Below are 19,818 nucleotides of genomic sequence, written 5' to 3'. Positions count from 1 at the left end.
CCTTTGAAATCCAATCCATTCATAACCCAGTATCTGTCCTATTAACCATTCCTCGCAACATGAAGGCTGACAAAGTGTTCCATGTTTCTCAGGTGAAACCAGTTTGGACCAGCCTGTTGAGTTGTTTTAGTCCACTTAACTGAAATCAGGTTTGCTTGAGCATCAAGCTCATACTCCCAGCCTGTTTTATTTCGTGTTACTCAACCAGAATTAAGCAACATGGGTGCACCATAAAAACCAAATGTTTAAGTCCAACGGTCAGAAGGTCATCCCATTGTTGTTCAGGGGAGTGATAGAATATGCTTCATTTTTTAAATCCAACTGCTAGGAAGAAGCATACTGCTTTTGAAATTTAATAACCACAATACACAACAGGACACTTATTCATTTATTTTATTTAACTGAAAACAGCATTAAACATAGTGGGCTTTCACTTTTTCATCATATCTTTATAACTTTATTTACTTGATAAAGCATAATTTTTTTATATATAAATATTTGTTGCTCATTTATCCAGAGAAAGATTAACATCTTATTTTTCTGCAAAATTCAGAGGTGTAATGACTAACCGAGTTGGGCCAACAGCTTCCCTCAGCTTCCAGTTTTTGCACCATGCTAGGCTAAACACATTAGCTATTACAATAGTACTACTACTACTACTGCTACTACTATTGGAATCAGTGAGTGGAATTGGTATTTAGTATTGACAGTACTGTCTATTATTTATATGCTACATCAACTCAAGCAATACTGCTAGCAGTTAAATGATAAAATACATAAAGGCAAAATGTTAGCTAGTGCTACTCTGCTAGCTGGTTGTAGCCTACATGAAAAGAGAAAAACAAATCCCAAAAAAGAGAAATTTAGGATTTGGGTTTTATCTGTAAACTACTGTATGTCAGAGAGATTTTTCTGATATATTTCTGACTTTAATGTCACAAAATCCTATTTCCCGCTCATTGTTTTTAACCTTGAATGGACTTAAAATGCAGTTGCTGAATTTAACACATGGCCAACTAACTTTGCAGCTTTATTGACCTCCAGTAGTGTCCTCTCAGTTTAAACTAAAATTGTCACAAAAAATGTTTACATTTATAAAGTTTTCAAAATATATACGAAAAAGAGGGACTAATTATTAGGAACAGCATAAAGCAGCATTTAGCAGCAGCAGAAACTTAAATTTATAAGAGGTTAAATGATTATTGAGTCTGCAGTTTCTTGAAATCAAACACATTTAACACAACATGGAGAAAGAATAAAAATAACAAAAACATTACATATATAGTATTAGCAGATATTTAAATCAATACTAAAATCGTGATTATGAAAAACTTATTTAACTAAAATCTGCTGTAGATTTTTTTTTTAATCCAGCTGTTTTTTTTTTGTTTTGTTTTTTTTTTTACATTTTATTGTATTAATCAGTGCTACCTCTTTCCAGCCTTATGCCTGTCCAGTTTTTACAAGGCTTCAGTCCAAAACTAACAGGTAAAGTTAAAACCTGACCTAGTTAGATAAGTTAGTAAGTTAGATAACCCTTTGTTAATTTGGTATTAAGATAAAGTTAAGATCAAATTATTTCAACTGATCTTTTTTTTTTTTTCATTCAACTGCCAAGTTTTCTATAAATTACTGTCAGTTTAGGAAGTTTAAGCTGACTCCCGAAAGGCTGATTCTGTTCATCTGGACTTCAGTGGGAGAAACATTTTGTCACTCATCCAAGTGACTTCTTCTAAGTGCGTTTTCAGTTTCTCCAACTGAAAACGCTACATCCAGATGAACAGAAACAACCTTCTGGGATTTATTTACCTGGCTGATTGAGCATGCATCAACACATTTAAAGATGACTGTTAAAGTAGAATATATTAAAAAAAAACAAAAAAAAAAAACACAGTTCCTTGTTACTTCGTATGAAAAACAAATATCCTTTTTGCACAAAGGTGCAGACTCGTTTTTTCTGAGAAAATAAAACTTTAAGGGGTTCGAACACAGGCAGAAATGACTTTATAACAAAATAATTTTTCAGTGTAAACCTTCAAAAACAAACTACAACAGTGTCGAGTAGGGCTGCTTCACACTGTTTTCACACACTGTTCTGCCCCTTGACCCTGTTTTAACGCTCCAATAGTTTAATGACTGCAGCAGTCTTACCCCGGCTGAATTACAAGGTCAACAACACAAAACACAAAAAAATATTTTTCAACACAAGCACATATTTTGAAATTATGAATATTTCACCCAGAGGAGAACAGTTTGTGTTAAGAAAAAAAATCCAGAGGAATCAACATCCATGATTTCTTGAGACAATTTAAAATAATTACTGACCTCACCAGATGAAGTTTAACTAAAGACACATGACTCAAATCTGCAAAAAACACACCAACAAGTCTCTCATGAAAATGAGTGAGAATACAAAGTTTTCTCAAACAGGACAAGGTGGCATTTTATTTAGTTATTTACTTACTCATGTTAACTTCAACATTCTTCAGTTACTGGGTAGTTTCTTCATTTTTTTGCTGAAATTCAGCTCTGGGTTTTTGTAAGGTTGCAGGCTAAATGCAGAACATCTGTTTCCTGTTACTGTCGGTGCTATAAGTGCCAATACATCAACAAAATGTTTGCTGAAGTACTTAAAGCACTTTTGTATAAACCAAACAACTCCTTAAAATTTTGGAATACCAGTAATCTGAATAAGTCAGTTCACATCAATATCACCTGAAGTATTTCAAACTATAGTAAATCTGCTGCTGTGTTTTTGTAGGAAAGAAGATTTGCTAAACTATCAAGTGAACATATGACTTAAAGACTTTTAGCCCCAGTGCGTATTTAAACTATACCATTTTTTTCTTTTATATGAAAACAGATGCACTAATTTTATTGATTTGGTTTTAGATTTGTTGATTTATTTATTTATTTTAAACTTAAAATTGAACACCACATTTTGTAGTGACTCCTACACATGGTGACTCAGTGCTGACAGGGTGTATCCAGGGTTTGCCCGCATTTCCAGCAGCAGTAATGATGAGGATGCCATGCTTGTCCGTCCTTCGCCGTGAGAAAAGACTGGCTGAAAATCAGCTGGAGAAACGGAACAGGAGGGGGGATGAGAATGATGTGAGAGAGGACACAAAAAATAAAAACAAAAATATTATTCTGATAAAACAAATTATATCTGTGGTGTTGCGTAGAGTTGGTAGACTCATTTCCATTTTTTTGCAGTCATTTATTCTCATCTGGGTTTAAAACTTTTAGTTCATTATTAAATCCACATAAGAATAAGCTATGTATATACGAAAATACTTTAAAGCTTTGTATTATTATCTACTATAACCTATAACAGGGCCTTTTATTGTTATTTACCATTTAAATAATTTGTAATAAATGTAATAAAAAAGGAGCTAAAACATATTTTTATTATTAACAAAACAGAAGAACTGTATACAGGCTGTCTGAAAAAAGATGCATTTTGAAACTATGACATCACCCATTGTTTTTAAAGTCTAGGCTTCTGTTGTGACTGTTGACATCTAACCTTTTTGAAACGGATGACATGACTGAACCCCCCCCTCCCCCCAAAAGATGCTGCAGACTCATGCATTAGCATCTAGCAGGTCACAAGGGAGGCTGGCACTCAAGCCTGTCTTACTTTATTCTCCTTATCATCACCATTTTAAACAAATGGCCCGGCATACTTTACTAAATTAATATCATGCACGTTTTATGATAGTTTAAAGTAGCACTTCAGTCCATCAGGAAAGTGTTTGCAGTGGTTGTGGATGGATGACACTGCCACATAGAGCTGTCTTTTCATACTCAAATGCAAAGGCATAATAAAAGATGGACTTAGCAAAAAAGCCAAGAGCTTGCATTCTGTGTAATGGCCACCAGGGGGTGTTTGTAAAAAGACTTCTCGTACGATAGAAACCTGTGAGGAAAACAGCCTTTGTCCTGACCTCTGTGAAAGTCCTTCTAATGTGCTAGTGGGCTCAGTAACTCACTTTAGGTCATACTGAATAAAAAAATAAAGTCATTTTGTAAATTTGGTTCATTCTCAGAGTCAGAAAGAGGGATTATAAAGTGCATGCTCAAGCAAAAATCAAAGTTAAAGAGGTTTAAATGTGACAGCAGTTAGTATTTTATGGTAGTTCCTCTCACATGAACACCTTATTTACAGTGTGTGATAAACTAAATTATTGCTATGTGATGACTTAACAGTAGTATACGGTATTGTTTTGTTTCAGATTTTCTGATTTCATGAAGTTCAGACTGCAAACAGATCACCAACACTTACTGATCAGCAATAACTACAGGGAGTGAAGCCTCACCTCGTCGCAGCCCGAGCACCGTGGCCACTGTGTCTGACAATAGTGTCGTCCGCAGAACAGCTTCTGATTGGACCAGAAGTAGACCAGGTCAGCCAACATCTGGCCGCACTCTGAACATACAAAGCACTTGGGATGCCACAGGGCAGCGTGGTAACCTGCACGCTCTGCATATACTGCAGGACTGTCCTTGGTAACTTCACCTTGGCAGCCGGTGCAATGCTAGAGGACAGAAAACTGTGTGAGAGGTCAAGTACGAAATTAGTGAAACAAATGTAGAGTCTCCTGATCCACAAGAACTTTGGTTTAAATCAAAACAGAAAATTCCCTCCACAGGGAATCTAGAAGGATTTCTGGATCCCGATCAGTTTAAAAGATGACATAAATCTCCACCTCACTAATCAACCAATCACATGACTTCCCCAGGTAGAACAGGTAAATATACATCTGATCTCAGTTCTTTGAGCACACATGGTAGATGCAACTTTGGCACGATTTTGCCGTTGCAACACGTGAAAGTAAAAAACAAGCATGCTGTTCTGTTCTCACTGAAATTTGATAGAAAAATAGAAATATTTTCAGTAGAAACACAGAAACAGGTTTTAATTAGAACTAGAGATAGCACGATACCACTTTTTTATGTCCGATACCGATACCGATATCATAAATTTGGATATCTGCCGATACCGATATGAATCCGATATAGTGTTTTTTAATCAACAAAACTGTTTTTTTAAATATCTTGCTGCATTTTGTATAAGTTCATACTCAAGTTTAAAACAACAACTACACTAAAGCTATTCTGTTATACCTGTATGCAAAAGAGAATATTTCATAGTTCAGCAATACTGATCAATCTAATAAACTTAAACCTACACCATCCTCCCTATTCTGGTATTTTAAAGAGTACTTAGCATAAATATTAAGCAACCTAACTAATAGGGTTCCAACTCCCAGCAACAACAAAAATAAATAAATAAAAAATAGGGAACCACCCCTCACGCGCCACCTCATGATGCTTAATCGACGTAATCAACCTTAATTTGATGCAGTGTGAAAAAAAATGCACAGAAATCAATTATTTTTCAAGAAATATTAAATAGATTCAACAGCTTTCTTCAACAAAATTGCAGACTGCACAGATGGTACCTTCCCAAAGGAAAAAGTACTATAGCTTACTAGGGTATATTAGACTTAATAGTTACTATATACAGTAATTGACTTCTATTCATTTTACATCAAATTAAAACTTTGGGTGTCAGATAATTAATTATTAAAAACAAGACATTTTAAATGAGAATAAGAAAGAAAAGTATGTCTTTGTGCCCCCTTTTCCCTGTTAATGCCCTATTGGCCCCCCTGGCTAAACTTTGCTAGATCCGCCCCTGCACAGTTACCAGCGTCAGCTACGTAGAAAAAGATCCTGGAGTAGAAAGTAATATTAAATAAATTCTAACAACAGCTGATCAAGCTTAAATGTGCTGCTGTTGTTCAGCTGCTGGTTTCCTCTTTCTGGTGCAAAGTGGGCCAAAAGCAAACAAGAGACACGGACTCGCGACAGAAAAGCCGATCAGCTGATCATTGATCAGTTTCATGATTGAAGTAGCAGCAAGAAGAGGCAGTCGCTCCATATATCGCTTGTTAAGCTTAACGCAGGAATGCTTTACAAACATTCAGAGATGGACTTACACACTTGCTTTACTTCTCTCGGGGATAACTTTGTCGGAGATGAAATGCCGGGTTGCTAGCGAAGCTCCAAATGCTATCCAGACCACCGACAGGTCCCGCATGCCACAGCCGCTCTATCACGTGATGCATACTGCTCCAACGTGCTAACGTTCTGAGGTGAGTTACGGCGTGTTGCAAGTTTTCTGAGGTGCTTTCGTGATATTTAATGGATCGGATTACATTTTTTATTTTTCTCCGATATCCGATCCAGTAATTTAGGTCAGTATCGGACCGATACCGATACGTAATATCGGATTGGTCCATCTCTAATTAGAACCAGTATTGCAAACAAGACTACAAATCTTTCTTTAGTGAAATAAAGGGAGCAATAGTCGACCAAAGAGTCCCAAAAATAGGCATAACTGGGCAGCGTTGGCAACATTAAGTGTTTCAAGTCAAACTAAAACCACATTTAGTCATCCAATTTTGCAGTTTTTTGTTGTTACAAGAAAGAAGAGCTGGCTGGAGGAACACGGTGAAGTTAGTGTTTGATTGAAAGGGGGCGTGATGCCCCTGTGCTGTTGTTACACCACACTGAAACAAAGCAAACAAACTTGCCCTACATGTCATGAGCAGACAGCATGTTAGCGGTACTGATCGTGAAATAAGACCTGAGAAGTTGGATAAGGAGACTTCAGCAGGCTGTTGTGCAGAGTCTGTCTGTGAGCTCAGTAACACTTTCTGCTCTTACTGTTGTTGTGACTGTATTTGATTGGTTTGATGTGAATTCGATTTCCTATGTACAATTAAAAGGTTGTATCATGAAACAAAAAAAACCCTAATCATTAATCGAAGCTTTCTCTCTTTTCCTTCGTATTGACAGATCTGCAGCTGGTAACAGCTGGTGATTAAAGCATCCAGGGTCATACACCCACTTACATATTCAGTCTTGTTGTTGTATTCTGTCCCATTTGTGGGGGAGGCGACACTGCTGTTAGATGAACCGTGATCCTGATGCTGAGGAGCATCCTTCTTATTGCTGCTGCTGTGTTCCTTCACCTCCTTTGCTGTCCTCTGAATGGCTGCTTCCCTCAAAGCTTCACCCTCACCGGGTAAGGCCACCTCTCCTACTCCCAGCACTTCCTGTTTGTACTGCTTCACAAACAGCAGCATGGAGGAAATCTGCAGGAAGAATGACTCCATCATGAAAGTGATTAGCCAACTTTTAATCTTTTGATTATAGGTGGAATGATTACATACTGCTCAGGTTATTGATAATCATGTGTGTTGAACTAGTCACGGCAGAGTAATTTACCTCCTCCTCACTGGCCAGGCTCTGACACTTCATGGGGTCCTGATCGTAGGCGGGGAGCTGGATGAGGAGCTGCCTGCGTCGCTCCAGCGCTCCAACAGTCCCTGAGACTGGCCTCTGACTCTCTGGGAGGAGCTCCATGTACTGCATGGCCTTCAACAGATGATGCAGTTTTCACAAATTCAATCTCTCGATCTTTTCCCACTGCTGAAACCTGAGCTTATCTAACACATTTTAAGCCGTCATCGGACTCTCCCGATGTCGTCACTGACACATCTGTGGGTTGTCAGATTACTTCACCAGAGTGAAGCAGTGACTAAAAGTGTGGTAGTGGGTTGGAAAACGCAAACAAACAAAAAGTGAGGGATGAACCAAACGAGATGTTCAAGGTTTTTAGAGGCACATCTGGAAAACAGTCCCCCAGTTGGATTTGGATCTGCCTCTACAAGTTCAACCGCAGTAACGTCTGTCATCTTCATAATTATAGGCTGGGAAGCCTGAAACATACTTGAGTCAGGTTTTAATGGGACAGTTCATATTCTTCATACAGGAAGAGCAGCACCAACTGAGGTAAATCTGAACTAAAGTGTCCTGAGTGAATAAATAAAGGAAGAAGTTTGAGTTGTTAACTTGATGATGAAAATAAAATGTAATTTCATGCATGAATTTTTCTTGAGTTTTCAGGGTCCTGGATTGGTGACCCAGTGTTTGTGTTTTTAATTTAAGTTTTACTCTTTGAATTATGGTTTTCTGTCGTATTATATCCATTGTTCCTGGTTTCTAGGGTTCTGTTCTGTTTCTGCACCTTGCCTCGTGTTTCCATGTCTCAGTATCTAGTCTGCATCACCATGAATGTCTTGTGCTTCCTGTTTTATTGTGATAATCCCGTTCAGTGTGTTGAGTGGCATGGATGGCTCAGTAGGTAAAGTGGTTGCCCCATGATTAGAAAGTCGGGGACTCAAATCCACTGAACGGCTACCCTGAAGTACCCCTGAACAAGGTACCGTCCCTACACACTGCTCCCTAGGCGCTCGTGTCTGCCCACTGGGTGAATGGGGCAGCCCATAGGAGTAATTAGTCCCTATGGGGACATACACATTATTATTATTATGAGTTTTGCTTCTCTGTGTCCTGTTATGTCAGATTCGTCCCAGCTGTGTTCCCGATCCTCTCATTGTCCTACTTGTGTATTTAAGCTCTGCGTCTTCCTTGTTCTTTGCTGGTTCATCTGTACGTCTTCCCGTTCTTCATCCCCTACATTTCATCTGTGGTGTTTCCATGTCTCCGTTTCCTCATTCCCAGTTTCAGGTTTGTTCATATTACTACTACAGCTGTTTGATGGGGTATTTCTTTGGCTATTTGCATTGTCCATTTATTCCAGAGCTGTGCTTGAACAGGTAGCTGGAAGCAATAGCTGTATGCAACAGCTGAGCTAAATAATATCGCTAAAATGGAGCTCTTTACCGTGTTTGTGGTTTTGGTCCTGTTAGGTTATTTTAATGTATCTATCTGAAAAATATCCTGTGGTATCCAAAATCCATCCACTATTTTTAAATGAAAGAATGAAAGAAAAAGAGAATCAGCAGCAGTCTCCTGCACTCCACAGTGAATCCTACCAGTTTCTGGTTGAGGCCGGCAGGAGCCCAGTCATATGTGGTGGTGTTGAAGGTCGGGTCTTTGCGTGACACCACCGGATTGGTGACAATCATTCGGTTTCTCTTGTACATGCGAAGGCCACCACCTCCTTTAATCTTCGCTGTCAAATGGGAGCAGGGCGAGTCTGCGAGCAGGCGTCCTATTCGCTGGTCGTCTTCAAGGTCATTTCCAGGAGCGTGGTCGACCGTGCTGCAGCCACACACTGTGCAGGCTTTTCTGGATAGAAGAAACACCAAAAAGGATAAGCGACGATTTAAATCCGTTCTTGTCATTTTACGTTTTTGTTTTGTTTTTTGGCCAAATATTACTCTCTTTGGCTTGCTCAAATAAAAGCCGTTTGAATGCAAGACAAGAACATTTAACTTGTGTTTTTCCAGCTTGCCTGGTTATTTCTTCCATGTAGTCTGAAAACTTGGGAGTCTGGGCATGTGGTTTGACAGCCTACACCCATCTGGTGTTCAGTCACAAACATATTTAATATTTTTCTTCAAAAGGAATGAATGTGTAAGTAGTGAGGGAGCAGTGGTGAGACCACTAAAATTTTACATTTCCTGTACAGGAAAAAAAATGAATTAAAAAAGGGGGGAACTGTACCTCCAAGTATGTGGCTGAAAACCAGAGCAGCTCTCCTTACATATGAGACAGATTGCTGCACGTCCTCCTCCTCCTGCACCTCCTGCAGTCTGCTTTATAGACATCTAAAGAGAGCACAACACATCACAACAGATAAAGGGCTGCACAATTAAGGCTGCACTTCTAGTCAAAGCATAGCATTACGATCTCGTGAGGTATATCTGTAATTTAAATATACTCATCATGGACATGGATGTCATGGTAATTATGCACATTTAATGATTTCTTTGAACTGTTCTTTCTCTAGGCTGGAATGACTGTACAGCACACATCTTTAATAACTTAAAAAGAAAACAAAAAAGAACTGAATGCACATGTTTGAAGTTAATTTAGATTTTTTTCTAATCTCAATTGAGTCAAAAGTATGTACATAGACTCAAATATCAAATATAACTATGGTTGACCACTTTACCTGGAATAACCGCATTCAGAGTTCATTTAAATATGTTGGTTTCTTGGCATGGACCTGGCTTTAAAAGCATAATCTACAAATTTTCAACAGGGTTAAGTTTTTGGGAAAATCATTAGGCAGAAGAGAACGGATGGATGGATTACTCAATCTATAAAAGGGTTTATGTTTTGAAGGGAGGAAGGTTCAGGGCTGAAGCAATCAGCTTCATGGGCTCATCCGGTTAGAATAAGAAAAGCAGCCATCTAATGCAGAATTATTTTCAGGGTACTCCTTTTATTCTCAAATAAATAAGGCAAAAAAGGAAGGAAACAAAGACACACATGGACTGCCAATGCTGAAAGAAAACAGAGATTCAAGTTACTCATTACCTTAACATTACATAAAATAAAAACCCAAACAGAACCTCACCTCAGCTGCCGCCCCGTGTGGAAGTGAGGAAAGAGTGAGCCAAAAGTGAATGCAGTCCTTATGTACTGTGTGACATATAATGTGTGACAGGTGAGTGCAATCAAGGACAAGCACCACACCCAATCAAAGGTGAGAGAACTAAACAAGGTGCATCTGGTGAAGTGAGTGGGTGTGCTGGGATGTGCTAAAAGGTGGGTCTCTACAACAGTTTACAAATTAAATGGAAGGATGGATGAATGAGTTTTCTCCCACTAAAGTCTAACGGACACTAAATGACATCGAGGGGAACTATTTTTCAACCACGACTAGAAGTCAATAAAAATCTTCCAGCTGGTGCTGAACAAATTTTGGTTATTAGTCACTTTTAATAGTTTACTTGTCTGAATAACAGTAGGTCCTTGTTTTTTCTTTAATATGTAACACTCACTTTAAACAGATATGCTCATCTATGTACTATAGGGAGTGCAGAATTATTAGGCAAGTTGTATTTTTGAGGAATAAATTTATTATTGAACAACAACCATGTTCTCAATGAACCCAAAAAACTCATTAATATCAAAGCTGAATGTTTTTGGAAGTAGTTTTTAGTTTGTTTTTAGTTTTAGCTATTTTAGGGGGATATCTGTGCGTGCAGGTGACTATTACTGTGCATAATTATTAGGCAACTTAACAAAAAACAAATATATACCCATTTCAATTATTTATTTTTACCAGTGAAACCAATATAACATCTCCACATTCACAAATATACATTTCTGACATTCAAAAACAAAACAAAAACAAATCAGCGACCAATATAGCCACCTTTCTTTGCAAGGACACTCAAAAGCCTGCCATCCATGGATTCTGTCAGTGTTTTGATCTGTTCACCATCAACATGATGGAGCATTGTCCTGCATGAAAATCATGTTTTTCTTGAAGGATGCAGACTTCTTCCTGTACCACTGCTTGAAGAAGGTGTCTTCCAGAAACTGGCAGTAGGACTGGGAGTTGAGCTTGACTCCATCCTCAACCCGAAAAGGCCCCACAAGCTCATCTTTGATGATACCAGCCCAAACCAGTACTCCACCTCCACCTTGCTGGCGTCTGAGTCGGACTGGAGCTCTCTGCCCTTTACCAATCCAGCCACGGGCCCATCCATCTGGCCCATCAAGACTCACTCTCATTTCATCAGTCCATAAAACCTTAGAAAAACCAGTCTTGAGATATTTCTTGGCCCAGTCTTGACGTTTCAGCTTGTGTGTCTTGTTCAGTGGTGGTCGTCTTTCAGCCTTTCTTACCTTGGCCATGTCTCTGAGTATTGCACACCTTGTGTTTTTGGGCACTCCAGTGATGTTGCAGCTCTGAAATATGGCCAAACTGGTGGCAAGTGGCATCTTGGCAGCTGCACGCTTGACTTTTCTCAGTTCATGGGCAGTTATTTTGCGCCTTGGTTTTTCCACACGCTTCTTGCGACCCTGTTGACTATTTTGAATGAAACGCTTGATTGTTCGATGATCACGCTTCAGAAGCTTTGCAATTTTGAGACTGCTGCATCCCTCTGCAAGATATCTCACTATTTTTGACTTTTCTGGGCCTGTCAAGTCCTTCTTTTGACCCATTTTGCCAAAGGAAAGGAAGTTGCCTAATAATTATGCACACCTGATATAGGGTGTTGATGTCATTAGACCACACCCCTTCTCATTATAGAGATGCACATCACCTAATATGCTTAATTGGTAGTAGGCTTTCGAGCCTATACAGCTTGGAGTAAGACAACATGCATGAAGAGGATGATGTGGACAAAATACTAATTTGCCTAATAATTCTGCACTCCCTGTATGTTTGGAAATTAGCCTCGCTTTATACACATTAAGACTTTTTAAGACTTCTACAGCTGCCATCACTATACAAATAAGCTGCACAAATGAATGTAAACCATTGGAAAGCATTGGTATTGTGCCATTGTGTGTTATTCGCCCTGAGTATAACTGGCTTGAAACACAGATAGCTCAACCAGCTCTGCAGGTAGTCAGTTTTCCAAATACACATATTTTAATTTGCTGATGGCATTTTTTTTTCAATTGTAAGTACATGTCTCATGTGATTCTTCATTTTCTTCTTTACTCTTTTTTTACAATAATGTAAGTGAATGCCTGATTGACAAAATAATCATAACTAGGTTTTTCTGTAATGTTTAGCCCACTTCCTCTGCTAATGAGGACTGTTAGATGTGGAAAGTATGTGAGTCCTGACTGAAGAAAGAAATGCAAACAAAAAGTCCAAGTCATTAGAGACTCGTGTCACGCAGAGAAGACAGACGAGATACGGGGAATTAGACAACATTTCCAGACAGTTTGACTGTGGTGATGATGAGTACGATGATGGTGTGTGAGGAAGCACTGGGCGAGACAGAAGACGTGTTTTGTTTTTTTCCCCAAACATTTCTCAGTGGGTGTGGGAGGAAGAAAAGGGAGTGAACACCACACACACACACACACACACACACACACACACACACACACACACACACACACACACACACAGGATGGATGATCTCATCGTACCACCCAGTGACTTCATCGTCACTGTCCTGACAAACACAGCAGATTCCCCCCTTTGCTGCTCTTTATCCTGTTTACTCTGTTAGCATTGCGTACATTAGTTACAATGAAAACACATTTTTTTGGACTTGTTAAGGTTACTTGATTAGTTTTCTGGAGAAATTTAAAAGAGAACAAAGTTTGTGCGTCTATCATGACTTAAAACAACCAGCTGTTATAGTGTGAGTAAACAAGAGGCAACTCACTAACTCGGTTCTCACGAGAATACAGAGAAACGGAGCTGAAGTGTTTCTGGATTCGCAGCTGGGAGGGTGCGGGAATTTGGGGCAAGTTTAGGTGGAGAACTGGCAAATTTAGCCCACTTTGACCAACCTTAGACTATGCGTGGTGACCTTCAGCTGTCCAGGATACAGTTACAGCACCGGGGCTTTGCCTAATGCAAGTATTTTATTCTGGCTTGCCAGAGTATTAAAAGAGCAAACTGTTTTGGCTTTCTGGCTTGTTAGGCATTTAGTTGTTATAGTAAACAGCTAGCTTTTATGTCACTACTGACAGCTAAACAAAGAGCAACATGTGAGTGATGGCAGACTGTTTCTAAAGGCTTTGGCAAGAAATCTGAAGACTGTGCTGCTGAAACAACCTGCTGCTATTTGTCTGGACTGTCCACCTATCCATCTGTCAGCAGGCATTAGCTCTCCCATCCCTCCTAAAAGGCATTCGCTCACGTAACATTGCTGAATACATGCAGAGACACACACATTCGAACAAGATATAGACATACAAACTAAAACCTCTGCTCCATTCAAGTTTTCCAGCCTTTTCTTTTAACCTTGCAGCAAGGTCATTTCTCTGTTTTTACTCCCATCCACACAGCTTAAGTGAGGATACAGGCGTCTTCCAACCAACAAAAAAAAATGCTAAGAAGGAATTTGCCAAACAAAATGAAATTGGGTTAAAAAGTGAAAGATGATGACATTAAAAAGAAAAGAGGTTTCTTTGGGTTTAAATGTAGAAGGACACTTATCGTCTTTAAAAACCTTTGAACATCCATGAATCTCTGAAGCTCTGAGTTTTGGCATTAAAACGTTCATCTAACTCTAGGAAAGAAGGCAAACATGTTAGTAATAACAGGGTTCCTTTTCAGGCAGAGTGATGAATCTGATGCCACCAGCGAGGTGTAAAGACAGAGACGGAGAGTGTGTTTAAGTGTGTTTGACTGTGAAGCGACTGGTGATTGGTGCGTGTTGAAAAGGTCACAGCTGAAATAGAAACAGCTGAAGAAGAAAAAGACTTCATTAAATCTCCTTGGAGTACACTGACTGGCTCACTGTGTTTATTGTTGAGTAATGAGTGAACATCAGTCACCAGGAGGTCAGAGTGAAGCACCTCACTGAGGTTTGAGGTTTGAGTCGAACGCAGCTTTAATAAAGGGAAATTTCACCAAAGAAGGCAGTGTGATTTCTGTCTTCCTGTAGAAAGCCAGTTTGTCAGATGTTTGTTTGAAGAATTTTTACTAATGAGTCATAGTCAGAGCAGACGTTACTCAAAAGCTCCTTCAAAAAGAAAATAAACAAGCAGATCATGCAGTATTTTTCTTTTTGAATGGAGGTTTTTCTGTACTTCCAGAAATGCCTTTTTATGACTATTAACTTATTTTTAAGATATTTTCTCCACGTGCTTTGGAACAATTGACCGTATATGATCGGATTTGGGGAGTTTCCTTGCCATAGATGCAAAATGTTAATTTGATCATCTCCGAGCCACCTTTTGCCCTCAGATTGCACCTGGATCTTTGGAAAACTTTAGTCTTTGGGATGTTTTTAGTTTTGTTAGTCTTTAAGAAGCAGCTAGACAAGCAAAAGCCCACAAACTGGGAACAGCTTGGAGCACCAGTAAGACAGGAATGGGTGGCCATCAATCAGAATTTAAAAATACAGACTCTTTGCATACATTTGTCTTGTGGAATGCTTATGATTTTTTTCACTACATCATAGAAACATGTAAAAAATATGATGTAAATAAAAACTGAAGTGTATGAAACACAAGAAGTCACACACTTTACATTCGAAGCATGTTTCTCGTCTCACTTCTGTTTGTCCTTCTGTGCAGAATATGATGAGTGATGTGTGAACTGTGCACAGGATTCAACACTGTTTTATCACAGTGACTGAAGCTTCTCAGCACATCCACTGAGAGTAGTTTCTATGAATATACCTGCTCGTGAGTAGTAGAAAGCTTTCTTCTTTTCATTATCTATTGTTACTTTTCAGCTTTTATTTGCTGTTTTGTTAGGTCTTGGAGAACCATATTCAATTTCAAGAATGTTAACTGCACTTAGAGAACATGTCTGGCATTAGGACTTGAAGGCTAATGTCTCACGTTTCATGTAAAAACACCAAGAAACTCGATAATAATACAAAACCGAAGATCATCATAAAAACAACACCAAGTGAGATCCAGTATCACGGGAACTAAGATTCACACTATACTTGAAATAATAAAAGAATCAAAACAGGAAATCTCAAACTCAACTGGTCAAATCATCAAAAACTTCAATAGAACAGCAGCGAAGAGATAAACGAAAATAAACATAATAAACAAAAATCCAAAAGCTGCAGGGAACAAAATCAGGCGCCACGACACACTTCAACAATCTCATGTGCCTTAGAACAAGACAGACCAACAAATCTATCTCAACACAACACACAACACATACAAGCACAGTCTTTATCGGCAAAACAAACAGTACAGTAATTAGAATAAGTTTATTTTTTAACAAACCTCACTCTGCTGCAGGGCAAAGGGATCAAAGTGCAAATTTGAATCTAATAATAAAAGTCCTGATCCATTATAGAGTTAACACAGACCCAGACAATTTCTAACATTCACAATTATTACAGCTGATGACAGGAGGAAGCTGTAGCAACCAGACAAAACTGTTTTGTTTGAGCTACCATGAACCCTTAAATTACCGGCTTATTGAACATGTTATGAATTGTCTTCATTTACTTATATGCATATAAGCATGCATATATGCAGCATACTAACCTTTGTCTCCAGTTAGGTTGGACACCAGTCATACTGACTACATATTTTGGCAGCTTTATTCTTACCTCTGTTCATGACAACAAAAAATACTGAACAGTGTTATAAGCTGAGGAGAAAGCTTCCTTTTTCTGAGGAAAACGTGTGGCCGTTCTATATTTAGGAGTCAGATAAGGCGGGTATGTTGTAGGTGGGTACACTTGGCTGAGCTTCACGAGTAATGTCAAACACGTTGGCTATGTGAAGTGGAAACTACAGGAAATGCTGTGAGATAAGAGGCTGGAGGTCACAGAGGGGCAGCATCTTGACTTTGAATCAGAGCTTTGGCACATGGCATCCTCTGCATTTCCTGCTGCTCTCCATTTAAGACAAAATTGGACAAAAATGCCACGAGTGAGCTGCTGTTTCCAGCTGTGTCACAGTCTCCGGTTACTATTTAAGAGTAAACAGTGGCCTGAAGGAGGAAAAGGCTGGATAGGATAGTGGAGACCACAGGGAACTTTTATTTTTACCTGTAGTATACATATTTAAATCGGTTGCTGTTGGTGACTGTGTTTTGGGGATTTGTATTATTTAGTTTATAGTTTTGCAACATTTCCTGCTTTCAGTCATGAGATTGTGGATTCATCATTTTTATTTTTAAACTTTTACTGCAACAAAAGTGATCATTTTATGGCAACCTTTCTTTTTCTTTGTAACCTCAATATTCATAATATGAAGCTTTTTTGGGGGCGGGGGGGGGGGGGGGGGGGAGTTAACAACATGTAACAAAAGAATAACGAGAGGGGTGCATGTATGGGGGCACACTGCAGGTTATTTCAATGCTGGTGATGGCGGTTTTTCCAGCTCGGGGGTATAAAGACAGGGCTCACGCCACAAACAGGTGACGCTGATCTGTCAGGTTATCATCCTCGGACTGATGTGACCTCTGGACAAACAGCCAGAGGCCGAATTACAGGAGGGATCTGTGGGAAACAAAGTGCCGCCAGCACAGACCCAGCAGGCAGATCAGGACCTCGTGGTCATGGATTACCTTCGCTGACTGAAATAGAAACCTCCAGCTGTTAGACTCAGACTGCAGAGAGATGTGTCCAAACTGACTTTAGCCTACAGCACTTATAAACATGACCAGAACTGATCACAGTGACTAAAGCTTGCAGAAAGCTCGACTCAAGCTGGACTTCTGTTTTTATTTGTTTGGAGGTTCTTCCTCATTGGGTCAGATCAGGACATCGGATGTAATAATGTAATCTGAAATCAGAAATCAAATTGCTGTAAAGTGTGTTAAGTGTGTGTAAGCTCAAAGTGTGTACGTGGCCCATTATTCATTTAAAGTTAGAGGGTGCCATCACTGAGTTCAGCATTACAAAACTGAGTGCAGTGTGGTTGTGTTAGATTCACTAATGCTGCTTTCCAGCTTACTATGATCACAATTACTATTATTACTATGATTACTATTATTAAAATGTTTTCAGCTTCTACAAGAGTCACTTTGTATGACACAGAGCTCAGAATAATCCTTATTTATATCACACTATCTTATTCTCTCTTATTCATTACCTGTCCATCTCCTTTTAAACCATCAAACTCATTTCTCTGTTTTTCTGCATGATAAAGAAACACTGCTGTATTAAATGAAAGAAATCTGCCAGAATTTAATTGCAGTAAATTGTAAGAAATAAATGTGTAAAATTACAGAGAAAGCTCTGGTAGCTCAGACTGTCCTGTAATTATAAGAAACGTCTTAAAAATCAATTGCTTAATTACTCTTGGTGTAGTATGAATGGCAGAGGAGGAGGTTTTTATCAGCAGGAAAAGCTGTAAAACGTATGAAAATACAGTTAAAAGACTAAGTCTATGTCCTCTGTTATATTTTCCAAAGATGTGCTGAATTGGAATGTTTCCTGACTGGATTTTGGCCCCTGGGCCTCATGTTTGACATCCCTATTTTAAAGCAACTTTCTTCTGATTGGTTGCTCCTCAGGTATACCTGAGATGACCATATTAAGGACACCTGTCTTTATCTGATGTCATACAGATCCAAGTCTAGAATGAAACAGTCTGAAGTCTCGGCTTTTGCTCACAGGAATTACTCACTGACCTCATTATGTGAAACTTTGTGTTTAATGTGAGCATACACCACTGCAACTGCATATAATCACAGGAAAGAAAGAAAAGCAGGATAGGTTACCTTTAAATGAACATCATACAACTCAGATGACACTTGATTTTCTGTATAGCTAAATAAAATAAAACCTCTCTCAGACAAAAATTCGTGATCTTGAACACTGATGAATGAATGTTGAAGAAATGTGAGATTCTTCTGAGGCTTGAATGTAAAACATCCACACTCATAGCTGACAGAGATTTCAAACCTCTAAATGTCAGGAAAGCTCACTTAGGCACATCACAGAGTTCCTTCTGACCTTACACTGATGTGATGTGCCACACCAGCAAGTGACCCTCTGACCCACTGACCTCCACATCTGGAAATATCTGTGAGCAACAATCTGTACTGATGCAGATGTTTTTACCTTCTCCATGGCTGAGTTCACGTCCATGTAGTCCAACGTCCGTCGGCGAGCTGTCTCCTTGGCTCCTCGACTCCGTCTGCCGCCGCTCTTCCAGAACAATGAGACTTTAAATTCCTCTCCCGTTGACCGCACTTCCTCACTCTCCGCCCACAGTCGGTTCTGCTGCCACTCTGCTCCGCCGGCTCTCCACAGCTCACAGCAATTTAACCGTCCACACCTTCATCAGCCCTCCTTTCTTTGTCCTCTGCTTTTACATTTCTCTCTTCTCTACACTCAGCAAGATTAAAACTGACCTTTCTCCTCTTCAGCTGTAAACTCCTGCTTTTACTTTTCCATTCAGCGTATTCCCCCCACTCTTCCCTCCTGATCTGCGTGGTTGCCAGCTCTGCTTCTCCACCCTCTGCAACATAAACTGAGCAGGTTTCTTCACCTCTTGATTTTGTTACAACACGCAAGGGGGGAAACTGGGTTGTTTTTTGTTTGTTTTTTCCTGCAAAATTTCTAATCTTCCAGTTTTACAGTCTGCTAAGTGGGGAATTCACACTGCTGTGCTAAATTTTGCAGGCACTTGCAGTGTTGACTGTTCCAACCACAGCTGCATTGTCCCTAATCGCAGCTGCTCTCTGCTGCAGAACAGCACACTGTTGGGACTAACTGGATCAGTGAGGCCTGACTGAACTGTTTGTGTTTTTAATCTCAGACAAAGACTGAGAGGGAGTCCCTGCTCACACTCCTCCAGCCAATCAGAGTCACCCTGTAAAACTTCTCAGCCAGTAGGAATGGCTGAATTTCCTCCTCCTCCTCCTCCTTTTCTGCATTTTCAGTGTGGCTCAGAAAAGCTTAGACCAAGGCATGAGCAACACACCTCAGGTTTGCAGGTCCAGACGAGGCCTAGTGGTGACTAACACGGCATGGCCGTGTTTTTGTTATGGCTTTGATTTCTTCAGGATTGGTCTTAGCGGGCTGTTGAAGGTCCTGTGAGTGCAGAACAACGGCTTCATAGCTGAAATGTTCTGGCGATCCCTTGACTGTTGATGATCGTTTTCTCTCTCATCTTGTGCTTTTATTTTGTAGCTATCTGTGTCTATCAGAAATAGCTACAAAATAAAAGTCTATCTCTGCAGCTACACCTTCTTGTCTCTTTCTATGGCTTAAAGCACACAGCTTTGAATGAGCAAACTAACATTCAAATCAAGCTGATATGTTGGCCTGGTCTGAGCTCTTCAGTCTGCACATGTTAGTAACCCACCCTTTTTGACAGTAAAGTCATTCACTTGTTTAAATT

General features: G+C 39.5%; 1 protein-coding gene across 2 annotated transcripts; it reads right to left on the bottom strand.

Annotated features, from left to right (window-relative positions):
- Window positions 1-386: 386 nt before the first annotated feature.
- On the bottom strand, window positions 387-19,059 carry lmcd1 (LIM and cysteine-rich domains 1). Of its 2 annotated transcripts, none has more exons than XM_086293086.1 (7): window positions 18,534-19,059; window positions 9,553-9,656; window positions 8,919-9,174; window positions 7,306-7,455; window positions 6,930-7,172; window positions 4,326-4,544; window positions 387-3,078 (listed from the first exon to the last, which is right to left on the bottom strand). In XM_086293086.1, exons 1-7 carry the CDS (start codon window positions 18,558-18,560, stop codon window positions 2,968-2,970), a joined length of 1,110 nt encoding a protein of 369 aa, XP_086149212.1. In that variant the 5' UTR covers window positions 18,561-19,059; the 3' UTR covers window positions 387-2,967. The 2 variants fall into 2 exon arrangements, with proteins under 2 accessions (XP_086149212.1, XP_086149213.1); XM_086293087.1 differs by lacking the exon at window positions 18,534-19,059 and adding an exon at window positions 10,412-10,462.
- Window positions 19,060-19,818: the final 759 nt, after the last annotated feature.

This window comes from Aulonocara sp. 'chitande type north' Nkhata Bay, linkage group LG5 (assembly GCF_057382095.1).
Source record: "Aulonocara sp. 'chitande type north' Nkhata Bay isolate Kocher_YH1m ecotype deep benthic linkage group LG5, A_spYH_male_GT1.1, whole genome shotgun sequence".
Lineage (NCBI taxonomy): Eukaryota > Metazoa > Chordata > Actinopteri > Cichliformes > Cichlidae > Aulonocara > Aulonocara sp. 'chitande type north' Nkhata Bay.
This window is presented reverse-complemented; position numbering and strand designations above follow the sequence as displayed.